General features: G+C 43.1%; 1 protein-coding gene across 1 annotated transcript in view; it reads right to left on the bottom strand.

The window, feature by feature from the left end:
- The window catches only part of PLEK (pleckstrin), a 61,356-nt gene that overhangs the window by 30,189 nt on the left and 17,879 nt on the right, over positions 1-13,288 (bottom strand). The window contains exons 2-5 of the mRNA XM_073628225.1: positions 8,860-9,012; positions 7,127-7,308; positions 4,498-4,589; positions 736-920 (exon numbers count right to left, since the gene is read on the bottom strand). Of these exons, the coding sequence (XP_073484326.1) occupies positions 736-920; positions 4,498-4,589; positions 7,127-7,308; positions 8,860-9,012 (612 nt within the window). The remainder of the gene's footprint in view (positions 1-735; positions 921-4,497; positions 4,590-7,126; positions 7,309-8,859; positions 9,013-13,288) is intronic.

The raw sequence follows: 13,288 nt of genomic DNA, 5'->3' as shown, positions 1-13,288 counted from the left end.
TATTTTTGATTTTACTAAGTGTCAGAATGTGAGAGTCTGGCCAAAAAAGATTGTTTAATTTATGATGCATCCAAGAACCATATCTAGGGACATATAACTATAATGAAAATTTTTCTCAGGTAGGACCTTTTCACAGGCATTCCAATCAGGTCCGCTTGTTAGGTTTTCAAGCAGATCTGATCAGAAGCTCCATGCAGTCCTATGGACAGGTGGATGTAACAGACTTTAAACGGACCCGTGACAGATCTATGAGTGGCCGGATATAAACGGACTCTGTTGTCTATTTACACCCACCTACCTTGGAGTCTGTCCAGGTCTGAAGATAAAATTGAAAAGGACTGCGTCATTTTCCATTGTTGCAGACCCAAATATGATGGATCGGTGATAGCCTGATGTAATTGGACAACGGAGTCCATTTACATCCGGTCACTCATAGAGCTGTCACGGATCCGCCTGTGTCTGATGGATACAAACTGAACGAGCAGCATAGGATGAGAAAATGGGAAACAAGTGTATATATATATATATATATATATATATATATATATATATATATTATATATATATTATATATATATATATATATATATATAGCAGGTGTTTACAATGCAAATACAATACAATAAAATGCCTTACTAAATTTCATTCAGTTAGTGTATATGTCTGCTTGTTTTAAGAGTACCTCCTTAAACAACACCCTTTGTGATTATAATAATTGTATTGTTATATACTCACAAAGTAATATAATGCTTCTGTAGTATCCAGAAAAGTTGTTTCTGCCAAGCCTTCAGCAGCGTTTTTGGACACATCTCCTGCCGGCTGAAGATGACCTTCATTAAGTAAGGAAGAAGCCAAGAGGAGACCTTCTTGGCGGTTTCTCACCGAGTTGCTTGATTCTAACCAGTCAATTACGCAAGTACCTAGTTTAATAAGGAAAATTGATATGTGACTATGAACACAGGATGTGAATTTATAACATTACTGTATGCTGGTGACTTTGTAATACTATATACTGTATGTTTATAATATTTAGGCCCCTTTCACACGATCGGACCGTTCAGGTCCACCTGTCAGTTTTGATGGCGGACCTGAACAGGCGCTCCATGTTAGCCTATGGAGCGTTGGATGTCAGCGGAGACATGTCCGCTGACATCCGACCCCGTCCGATCCGCTAAAAGCAGACGGATGGCCCTATGTCCAGGTCCGTCTCTGGCGGATCGGATCGGGTGAGATCTGATGAAAACGGGCATGCTGTCCGTTTTCGTCCGATCCCTCCATAGGCGGCAGCGGCGCCTGACAAGCCCCTCCCCGCTCAGTGAGCAGAGAGGGACCTGTCATCCGCCGGCTCAGCGGAGATCAACGGACTGATCTCCCGCTGAGCCGGCGGACCGAGGCGGGCTCCGTAGAAACAGAGTCCGCCTCCTGTGAAAGGGGGCTAAAAGTTCAATCTTTAATTTAGCCCCCACATATTTGAGATGTTTGATTACCATAGAGTATACTACATGGACATTTTTTGATATTTTTAACCCTATGGTAATCCTTAATTAGTTACTTGGGTGTTTGGTGGGCTGTCCATAGCCCAGTCTAAAACTGTCTTCTTACTAATATTGGGCTGACAACCTATGTTTTTAAAGTAATGTTATGCCTATGAGCAAGATTCACCATTAGACACAGGCCTGAGCCTATGGGCAACACAGGTTAAGGCTGGACTCTGGGATAAGCAAATATTGTCTAAATACAAGAAGCATGTGTATTCTTCCATGAATGTCAGTGTACTTTGAATATTTCTTTCAGATCTGCCTCTGTGTCAGAGCTTCCTGTAAGAATGACCGGTGACTGCAGCTCTTTCTCCTTGTGCAAGGTTGACTGGTCTTGTCTCTGCCCTCTCCTGTAGTTCTCTGCAGGCAGATTGTAGCAAGTGGAACCTGCTAGGTCCTTCTTATAGCTCTGCCTTCTGAACAGGCTATGTACAGCACAGTGATGATGGCAGTGCTATTCTTTCAAGGTAATATCTCACTTTGCAAAGGCAGTTGGTGCACACAAAATTAATTTATATCTTTTGTGTCTATTAAAGAATATATTTCAATGAAAATGTTGTGCTTGTATTTTAGTTTTAAAGGGTAAGTTCACCTTTACAGAAAAATCTGTAAGGTGAACTTACACAGGACGCCCTTTTCACACCCCCAACCCAGTCCCGCTGAGCTGGATCGTGGCGATCATCCGATAAGAGACATTGGTTCGCCGCCTCACCGGTCCGGGGTTTAGAAATCCCCTGCAGCTTAATCTCCAAAACGTACCTCATCAGGAGGTACATTTAGGAGAATTCTAATTGGTTGGCGCCGTCACATGGGCGGTGCCGACCAATCAGAACCCACATACCTCGCCCTGTCACTGCAGGCGAAGAGGGGAGAAAGTCGCGGGATTTCAAATTTCCAGACCGGTACAGCTATATGAGCTGTCAGTGCAGGGGATCGCCGGACTCTGGGTTAGCGGAACCGGGGGGGGGGGGGGGCGGGTCCAGTGTAAGTTCACCTTGCAGATTTTCTGTAAAGGTGAATTTACACTTTAAGCGTTGTTTTCATCTTTTGTGTATTGTATATGTTGCGTCCTCCACTAGTTAGGCTGCTAGGCTAAATCTAGTTTTTGGCTTTACTGTAGTGAGTGGAGAAGAGATCTATTGCAGTGATCTATTGGTTTTGTCGGTTTAGGGTTTCCTGAGCTGGCTGTTTGATTACTCTCATCTGCTTCAGGTAGAAGCTTTCAGAATATAGGTCAGGGAGATTCAAATAGCCATCATGAATATTTATCCAGCTCCAGCCAATCCCTGGAAGGAAGCATCCAGAAGGTGGCTGGGGAGATGATAAATGTTTGGATGACCTGAGTAGAGTGTGTGTTCTTCCCTAGAGAGGGTTCCAGTCCTCCTGGGGCTACTGCCCCTGGAAGAAAGCTACTGAGATAAGGAATTCCAGTCTGGGTCTCAGCAGCAGCTTGGCTGAGGACCTGGAGAAGATTGCTAATCGACTTTTGTTGGAGAGCACTATCCTGAAGTCTTGGTCTGGAGAAAGGATCTCTCTCATTGAGGACCTACCTGTGGATGCTGGGTGGCAGACAGCTCCTGGGACACTGTGAGTAAAGACCTTAATGTGAACTTTTTGGGTGTGCGAGTGCTAAAGGGGAACCAAGTGCCAGAGGATGCTATGTGGATGGGGACTTCTCCTATAGAATCCTAGATATACTGGCCATCCCCTGTTACCTTCTGTAACGGGTTGCTGTAGAGATTAGTGAGAAGTTTGTCCTCACAATGATTGCTATTATTGTTTTGGAGTATCCTATGACCATAAACGCCTTTCCTGTTCAAGTTATTCAGCAATAAATTCTAAAAAGACATCCCCTAGAATGAGCCTGTATTGTCGGTGTGCATGGAACTGTACAGGTGACTGGCAACCTCTATACTATTGTGGAAGACCTGGGTACATTCTCAGCAGCCCCTCTGAGGGTTAGTGCTACATATAAGTTTTGCTTTAAAAAGGAAGTAAACCCTGATGGGTTTTACTTCCTCTTTTGCTCCCCGCAAGGCTTGCGAATTAAAAGCATAATGGGCTAGTATGCATCGCATACTAGCCCATTATATGACACTTATCTGCAAACGAAGCCTGCGCTGTCCCCTGTGCAGGCCGCGTCCATCTTCACCCCTTTCCCTTCCGGGGCCGCGGACTCTGGCTCTGTGCATGCGCGCGGGAGCCATCAGTCACGGCACACACTGGGAGAAGGAACTGCAAGGTGGTCCGTTTCTTCACAGCACATGCGACGATGACGACATCAGCGCACTACAAGTAAAATATCTCCTAAACAGAGCACGTTTAGGAGATATTTCCACTATCTATAGGTAAGCCTTATTCTAGCCTTACCTATAGATAAAAGTAAGACAAAAGGGTTTACAACCACTTTAACACACAACAGAAAATAAGTAAAACTATCTATTAGTCACTGTAGGAGTAAAAGCAAAGCAATAAATGCTATATGCAAAAGTGTAAAAAAAGGCTAATATGCACACCCAAACCATGTAAACTTAATATTACATACAGTATAAACCTCATTAATTTCTCTTAAAACATAATGAGGGATTACACACCAGAGAATCAACCATTTTTATAACAGCCCTGGAACAATTTCATCAGATGCTTGCAATAAAAATTATACATCTTTGGTAGATGTGTCCCAGGATCCCAGCAAGCAGGTGAAGCCAAATTTAAGAGCAGCCATGATGTATGAATTTCTTCTGACTCAAACACCCCACACATCCAACAGTATTGGCTAAAAACATAAAAAAACAAAGAAAAGTATCTGAGGTGAGTGATACCATGAAAAACTGAAATAGAATAGAATGAAAAACTTTGATAGAATTAATAGCATCCTTGGAACCTGGGAGACAAACAGCTGTGGACTGTTTTTTTCTAGGCAATGTAAATGGCAGATCATGTGTTTTTCATATTTTACCTGTAAAGCAATGGTTGAAGACTTTCTTGTCTTTCTCCAGCTTTATCTCTCTAATTCCTCGATCTGGATCTTTCATAGACACATATAATTCACTTCAAATAAATTATTGAGAGTATTAGTTTGTTTACCAGAACATACATGAAACAATTACTAAAGTTATTTAAAGGGGTTGTAAAGGTAAAAATTTTTTCACCTTAATGCATTCTATGCATTAAGGTGAAAAAACTTCTGACAGAACCGCCGCCCCCAGGCCCCCCGTTTTACTTACCTGACGCCTCGAAAGTCAGCTTCGCGTTCCCGACATCTGTTCCTCCGCTCACCCTGGCCGCTGATTGGCTGCAGTGGATGGATTGAAAGCAGCGCAGCCATTGGCTCGCGCTGCTGTCAATCACATCCGATGACGCGGCGCGCCGGGGGGCGGGGCCGAGTGATACAGCGAGCGGCTATAGCCGCCGGCTGTATCACGGGAGCGCGCCCGCAAGCACTCACCACCGTGCGAGGGAGCTCGCATTAAGGTGGTGAATGCTTGCGGGGAGGAGCTGAAACAGCCGCCGAGGGACCCCAGAAGACGAGGTTCGGGGCCACTCTGTGCAGAACGAGCTGCACAGTGAAGGTAAGTATAACATGTTTGTTATTTTTAAAAAAAAAAAAAAACACCTTTACAAACGCTTTAACTCTTCAGATTGTATAGAAAAAAAATAGTTGGGGTGAAAACATAGATCCCCTTACCAGCAGCTGATTCTTATTTTGAGACCCAACATTAAGGCCCATTAACAAGTATAAACACATTTTCATGTGTTGGTGAGCATCCAATTGTACTACCTATTCATTTGTAGTGGGGCCTTAATGCATGTGCATGGACCAAAATGCACAACTTTCTTAAAATTTACCAGTGCCACTGGGGTGTTTTCACATATAGCAGGGGGCCATTGAAAATGAATGACAGCACATCACAAGCAAAACACAGTGGGGTTGATTTACTAGAACTGGAGACTGCAAAATCTGGTGCAGCTGAGCATGGTAGCCAATCAGCTTTTGACGTCAGCTTGTTCAATTAAAGTGATTGTAAAGGCTCTTTCTTAATTTCTTTTTTTAAATAACAAACATGTTATACTTACCTCCTCTGTGCAGCTGGTTTTGCACAGAGCAGCCCAGATCCTCCTCTTCTCGGGTCCTTCTTTACTGCCCCTCCCTCCTTTGAGTGCCCCTCAGCCAGCGGCTTGCTACAGGAGGCACCCAAGCCGAGTTAGAGTGTATCCATTCAGACACGGAGCTCCGACCTGACCCCGCCCCCTCTCTCCTTTGATTGGCTGACTAATTTTGATTGACAGCCTTTGGAGCCAATGGCACCGGGTGCTCTGTCAGCCAATCAGGAGGAGTGTACTGGATGGCTGAGGGGATTGTGGACATTGCTGGAGAGAGAAGGAGCTCAGGTAGGTAATTGGGGGGTGCTGGGGAGGCTACTACACACACCTTTACAACTCCTTTAAGTTTTGACAAAAAAATGAAAGCTGATTGGTTTCTGTGGAGAGCTGCATCAGATTTTGCATTCTCCAGTTTTTTCATAAATCCAACGCAATGTGTTGCACTACAGGTGAACACACCCAGGTGTGCACACATGTGAATGCGCCCTAGAAGGAAGTGTGAAAGAATTTAAAAAATCAACTTCACACATTTTGTGTAGGCACACAACAGACTGACAAACTGCTGCACAAACGTGAATGGGCCCTATAAGGAAGTGTGAAAGACTTGAAAAAGCAGCTTCACATATTATGTGGTGGCTTTAACAATGAAAGGAGATCACTAGGACAGGAAGTGAAGGGAACATTTCCTACAGGTTTATAGAGACAGCAATAACAAAACCCTGGCACAGTTCCCTCCTGTTGGGCTGCCTATCTGATATACCTAATGGGCAGCCCATCAGGGCTAAGCCACTACTTTACAGTTAGTAGCAGTAGTTTCAGCCTGGTGTGAGCCCGCCTTCGGTTGCCCATTAGGCTGCCTATAATGCCTACAAGATGGACAGCCCAACAGGCATGCAACAGACCAACAACGCTGCTGTCAGTGGTGAGGCCGTGGCTTAAGCTGGGTACACACTACAGTTTCTGTTTCGTGCAACACAAAAAAACTGACAGCTCTGGTCGAAGCCACTGTACTAATAATGCAAGGTTAGTCCAGCGATCTCCCCTGCTAAGCTGTTGTGTTTTGACAGGGAGCGGCCCCTCCCCCCGCGAGAATACTCCAACCAGCACTCTCTGCCATTGGCTGAGAGCGCTGATCGGGAGTCGGTCGGCTGCTAGTTTTCCAGCATGCATGTCCGACAGAAGCAGGCTGTCAGACAGACCGACAAACACACAGGCGGAATGTCAGCCTTTTCTTTTTTTTTTTTTTAACCGTCAAATGTTTCCCAACATTCTGCTCATGTGTACAGGGCTTTAGTGTTAATATATGTAAAAAAAAATTGTAATAGATTCACAAAAGACCATTTGCTTAATAAAGATGGATACAATGAAACATGATACCAAACATAATGAAAAATAGATATTGGTTTTATATATACCTTACATTGTGTGTGTTTTTTTTATATCTATCTAGAGTTGAGCTTTAGAATCTTAGACTGTTGACTAACCTTAAATTGATTGTGCTTGGTAATCTGATGGAACGCCTTGTGGATTTTCTAGCAAACCTCTGCCCGTCTTGAATACATTTTGATGCCTTTTTCAGATCTTTCACCCAAGCATCACGTTCTTCAGAGTGGGAGGCTTGGAAAAAGTGATCCTGCTGTTTAGAAGTGGTCAGCTTGAAGACAAGCTAATGAAAAAAAATGCAAATTGCTAAATATAAAACCTTTTCACAGCAGTACATTATTATTTCATGTTTTAACATTTAATATCAATAGCGTACAATGTGAAGTTAACACTAGCATTAGAGAAGAGTTTTGCCTGCATTGGGCAGATTGACAGTTACCCCGATATTCACAAATCTTGCCCAAACTGCCGTTTGAACTAATTCACTTCATTTCCTCATAAAGAAAACTTGTAAAGGCCTCCTTTGGATTTGAAACCTGATGCATAATGGGATTTATCTGACCAACTAATATATACAAATCTCCACTGAATCCTTATCCAATCCTTATGACACATGGTATAATAAACAAGGTGGGACAATCTTCCCTAAGTGAAGGACATCTCTACAACAAAGATACAAACAAGAAAAAAAAAAACTTTCTAGAACAGCAGAAAAAAAGATTAGCCTGTCTGTAAGGTTTTTTTTTATTACTGTGTAAGTTTTGGAGATTTCTTCTCATTTCCTGTCACCAGGTAGATCGCCTCCCTTACTTCCTATTACCTGGAGGATCTGCCACCCCCTTTCCTTTTCCTAAGAAAATCTCCACTCACATCTTTTCACCAATGTGATTGTCCCCCTCCCTTCCTATTACTGGAGAGATTCTCTCACTTCCTGTCGCTAGTGAGATTTTTCCTCAATTCCTGTCATTAGTGAGACACCCCCTCACTTCCTATGACTGTAGGGATCTCCCCTCCCTCCCTTTGTAACACTGGAGAGATTCCCTCTCACTTCCTATTACTTTAAGATCTACCCCATGACTCCCTACCTATTACTGGAGAGACTTCCTCATTTCCTGTCACCAGTGAGATTTTCCCTCAATTCCACCTCACTTCCTATTATTGTGAGGATCTCTCCCCTCCCTATTGCTGGAGAGATTCCATCTCAATTTCTATTACTGTGGAGATTCCACCCTCCCATTACTGGAGAGATTTTCTATCTTCCTGTCAATAATGAGGTTTTTCCTTACTTCCTGGAGGAGCCAGGAGGATAATCCCTCAATTCTTGTCATTGAGAGATAAAGTGAAGGAAAATCTGCTCAGAAGGGATGTCAAATCTCTCCCATGCAGACAGAAACACTAAAGCATGGTACATCCTACAAATTTTTTTTGTTCCACCCAGCGGGCTGAACGAAAAAAAACTGACTGCTCAGGAGGAGCCTCAGCCACTGGCAATGTGGTTCAACCAATGTGGTTCAACCACATGTTTTTGCATGTGTAAACCCATTAGGTTAGAAGATCAGGCTGTTTTTATTGCTGTCTATGCCCACCTGTCCCTGTGACCCCCCCTCCCACCCATTTCCCTAATTTCTTGTCCTGAAGGTGTTGCTGGACACAGTGAAGGGATATATCCCCAAAAGAGACATCAACAATGTAAGACAGGAAAGAATTTCCCAACATTCTGGCAGAAGAGCCGAGCTTTCAGTGCTAAAACTAATTAACACAAATTAACAGTGTTTGTAAGTTTTATGCAAATATAGTTTTCATATTAAAAACGTTATATAAATAGACAGGTTACCAGTCTTTTGTTGAAATCCTGGCAGTGATTAACAATGACGGATCCTTTCAGTGGAATCATTCCCTTGGGACTGGTATCAGTTTTTTTCTTGTAGTATTCAATCCCATCTTCCAATAGTATCACCCAGAAGGGCTTCCATTTGTTAAACATTACCTGTGGTTTGGGGAATTAATGATGGTGGAATTAATAACACAGTTCAAGTTATGTTTTCCCAGGTCTCATTATAGCTCACATAACTTAAAAAAAGAATACAATATACTGTATATTCAGAACACTAAATTTGAGACTAGCTGTATAAGACTTTTTGGGATGGGGTGTTGGAAATCCAGTGATGTAGTCATTCGGCGTCTGTGCTGACACGAGGTGGAGGTGCCTCAGCTTTATATATGCAAGGCAATTGTCAGGGAATACACCAGCAGTAACTTCACTGCAATTGGGATGCCCCAAACTGATCCAGCTTTCACCTGGATATATCTGATGATACCTTTATCCCTGGCACCAATTTATTGCCAACTCTCTGCCTTAATTGGCTGTTTTTGAACTTGCTGGATCGTACCATCCAAATCTGGGGACCCTCCTTTTGGACGTCTATTGAGGTTGAGGACAGCACAACCCAATCTATTTATTTTATCAATTTTTCTTTCGTCTTTTCCTGATTGAAAATAATATGCCAAAGCTCCTGAGGAAGCGTTACTGAACGCGTAACATGTAGAGCAACTTGAGCGATTTTTTACACCATCTCCTTTGAAACCCGTTATGACTGAAACAAGTAAAATGACTGAATACTGTGTTTAAAGATATATTTACTATGTAGATAGTGTATGTAAATTGCTCTTAGGTATAAAAACTTTGTGAATCTATGTAAGTCAATGTACATTTTTGAACAACTTTTGTAATAAATATTTTTATTCTTTTTTAATCTTCTGCGTTATGCCTATAAAGTCCATCAATCTAAACCACCCTCTAATAATCTCCAAATATATTGGGACGTGGCATTTATTATCTATACATCGTATCCACAGTGTCACTTTTTTGGTGATACGAACTCTTTTAGAATTCCCCTCTTAGACAGCTGTCATAGGAACGCATGTCCCCATTAGAAGGTTTTCACTTCAGTCCTGGCAATAATGATCACCATAAAGCCATGTAAACTCTAAAATCCAAAGAGTGCCCCTGTATTGTTATGCCTCTTGTCCTGTCACCCTGCATGATATACAAATCTCCTTTGATCGCTCACATTCACCAGGATCCTATATGAGCCCTCATGGCTCCACAGTTGCCAAGTGTCCCATGCTTTGCAACACAGTCCTGATATGCTCTTATGGGTAAAATCTTGTAAATGTTTATATGGCTGTTTTTGGTTACTGGTTCCAAAATAATGACATTTAGGGCTAGTTTACACTTGCTTCAAAACATGGCTTCGATCACGCTTTGTTAAAGCTCTATGAAAGCCAGTCAAAGCCCCTTTCACTAAATAAAATGGTTAGCTTACAGTCCTGTTTACACCTTGCGTTTGCTTTGGCTTTGCTTCAAATATTAGTACCCCATGTCACTTTAGTCGTGCTTCAAAGCGTCTTCAAAGCTCCACAGAACTCTATGACAAAGCTTGCTTGAAGCACCTGCAGCTTTTGAGAGGCTTTAACTACTTGCCGACCAGCCGCCGTCATTATATGGCGGCAGATTGACTCCCCTGCGCGAATCGCCATAGCTGTACGGCGGCCGCTTTAAGGGGTATAGTGGGTGCATGCCTACGGCACGATGTAGGAGCCGATGCACGTGGCCGGTGGCCGCGATGTCCACTGGCCACCCGCAATCCAGAATAGATAGAATACATATTGGCCTAAACTGAGGAAGAACATTTTTTTTGATATTTATTATATCAAAAAGTAAAAAATATTTTTTTTTTCAAAATTGTCGCTCTTTTTTTGTTTAAAGCGCAAAAAATAAAAACTGCAGAGGTGATCAAATACCACCAAAAGAAAGCTCTATATGTGGGAAAAAAAAGACCTCAATTTTGTTTGGGTACAGCATTGCATGACTACGCAATTGTCAGTTAAAGCGTTGCAGTGCCGTATTGCAAAAAATGGCCTGTCATTAAAGGGGCAAATTTTCCGGTCCTTAAGTGGTTAATTAATAAGCTTTAGCTTCACTTTGTTTTGGAGAAATTGCAGGTATGAGATATATATATATATATATATATACACACACACACACACGGCATCTGTCAAGCTTCAACAAAGCTTCAAAAGAGCAGCATGGAGGCATCACTGATGCTTCACTGAAGCACCACCGAAGCATCAAAAATACATCATAGAAGCATGCGGTAGGCGCTTTAATGTTTGTTGAAGCCGAAGCAAGTGTAAATGAGCCCTTACACTCTCTAATTTATCCTCCACTGCCCCCACTAACTGATTAACTGCACAGGAGATTGGCAATCGTTTCAAAAACAAAATTGAAGCAATTTGTGATGAAATCTCCACTGCCCAGATATCGCCGCCACCTAACATGCCTTGTCTTGTCTACCACAACATTCAATACTTTCCTCTTTAGACCCTGTTACCACAGAAGAGGCCTGATGAAGGAGGCGGGGCCTCAGAAACATGTTGCGCCCCCCCCACCTGTTCTACCAGCCTGTGGACACACTGACAGTGGCATGTGTTAGAGCTCCAGAGGCTCCGGAGGTCCAGGACGCCACCAGCCATTTCCGTGGCAAGTCCTGGCGTGTACTATTGCGGCTATTCTCCAGTCCATCAAGACCGGTGCTCCATTCTACCAGCCATGTGTGCATCATACAGCGTTTTTAGATGTAAGTGTTTTCAGAATAAATTGTGGTTTATGTTTGACATATACTGATCGGGTGCCCTCCTTTATTATTTAGAACACAATAGCACAGCTGGGGACATAGGTGTGCTCATCCTATTGCATTGGGGTGTGCACCCTAAAGCTCAAACACACGTGTGTGTGCGTGTCTACATATGTGAATGACCCTGGCACATTGATCTCCCTGCTGGCAAAGTGAGAGTGCTGAGTGCAAAGTGAGTGCTGAGAAAGTCACGTGATGCAACGCGTCGGGTGGAGTCTTGTGACGTCATTTCCGGTGGCGTTTTATGGAAGTGCGGTGAGGAATCGAGTGTGTCACTACTTCCATTGTTTCTTACTGCGATGTTTATTCTTACTTGATGTGAGCAGCTTCTTTTTATTTGGCAATATTACACTATGGCTGTTCATTGTTTCCTTTGAGCGCCATTTATACAAGAAGTGCCATTGCTTTGAGCAAGCTGTTTCCTCTACATATGGAGTTTCCCAAGAAGTTTTGATACTAAGATCTGGACGTAGTTCTTCATCTTCGCTTGGGACCTAGATGTCCTTACAGATCCATCAGTAGGATTTCTTATCTATCTGATGAGCCTTGTTTGACCTTTGGGTCATTTTTGGAGGTGAACGGCCAATTCATAAATATAACAGTCGATGTTTGGATTGATGTGTTGTCTGTTTTTTCTTCTATCAAGTTACCCATGTGAGATTTTTATCTTTATATAAACTGACTCCTACCATTGGGCTTTAGTTGGACTTTTAGTTAGATTTACTTATTTGTATGTTTTGGATACTTATCATGTTCATTCATTAATTCATGTCACGTTACTTAATAAGCGCACCACTATTAATTCTTCTTCTTACATTTGATTATGAAGTTTGTAAACACTTCTCTTATGGCAGAGCCGGTAAGAGGGAGGTCTTTCCCATCTTTTTGCCAGCACACAGAGCGATAATGCTAATGCTAATGGAGTGATTAGTGTGTGCACATCCAGCACACCCTATGCACATGCCTATGGCTGGGAAGATTTCTGCACCATCATTGCTTCTGTTGGTATGGCAATCTGTCAGTTTTTTTTTTATTTAGCCAGCTGGCTTGAACGAAAAAAAAGCTGTGCAAACACATGTTCGCATCTTTAACCACTTCACATCCCGCCCATTATCCTATGACGTCTGCAGGAGGGATCTCCCATCCTAGGTGAGCGTCATATGACGTCCTGGGCTTCCCGGCTATCTGGGGGGCGCACGCGCGCCCCCGCTGCATCACTCTGGAGCCAATGCACGTGCCCGGCAGCCGCGATGTCCAACGGGCACCCGTGATTGCCCGATAACAGAGCAGGACCGTGGATCTGTGTGTGTAAACACACAGATCCACATCCTGTCAGGTGAGAGGAGACCGATCATGTGTTCCTAGTATAGAGGAACACTGATCAGTCTCCTCCCCTTGTGAGTCCCCTCCCCCTATAGTTAGAATCACTCCCTAGGTAACACATTTAACCCCCTGATCGCCCCCTAGTGTTAACCTCTTCCCTGCCAGTGACCTTTATACAGTAATCAGTGCATTTTTATAGCACTGATCACTGTATAGATGTGAATGGTCCCAAAATGTTGTCAA

This window comes from Aquarana catesbeiana, linkage group LG04, assembly GCF_042186555.1.
Source record: "Aquarana catesbeiana isolate 2022-GZ linkage group LG04, ASM4218655v1, whole genome shotgun sequence".
Lineage (NCBI taxonomy): Eukaryota > Metazoa > Chordata > Amphibia > Anura > Ranidae > Aquarana > Aquarana catesbeiana.
Note: the sequence above shows the minus strand (reverse complement) of the source record. Positions and strands in the feature narration are given on the sequence as shown.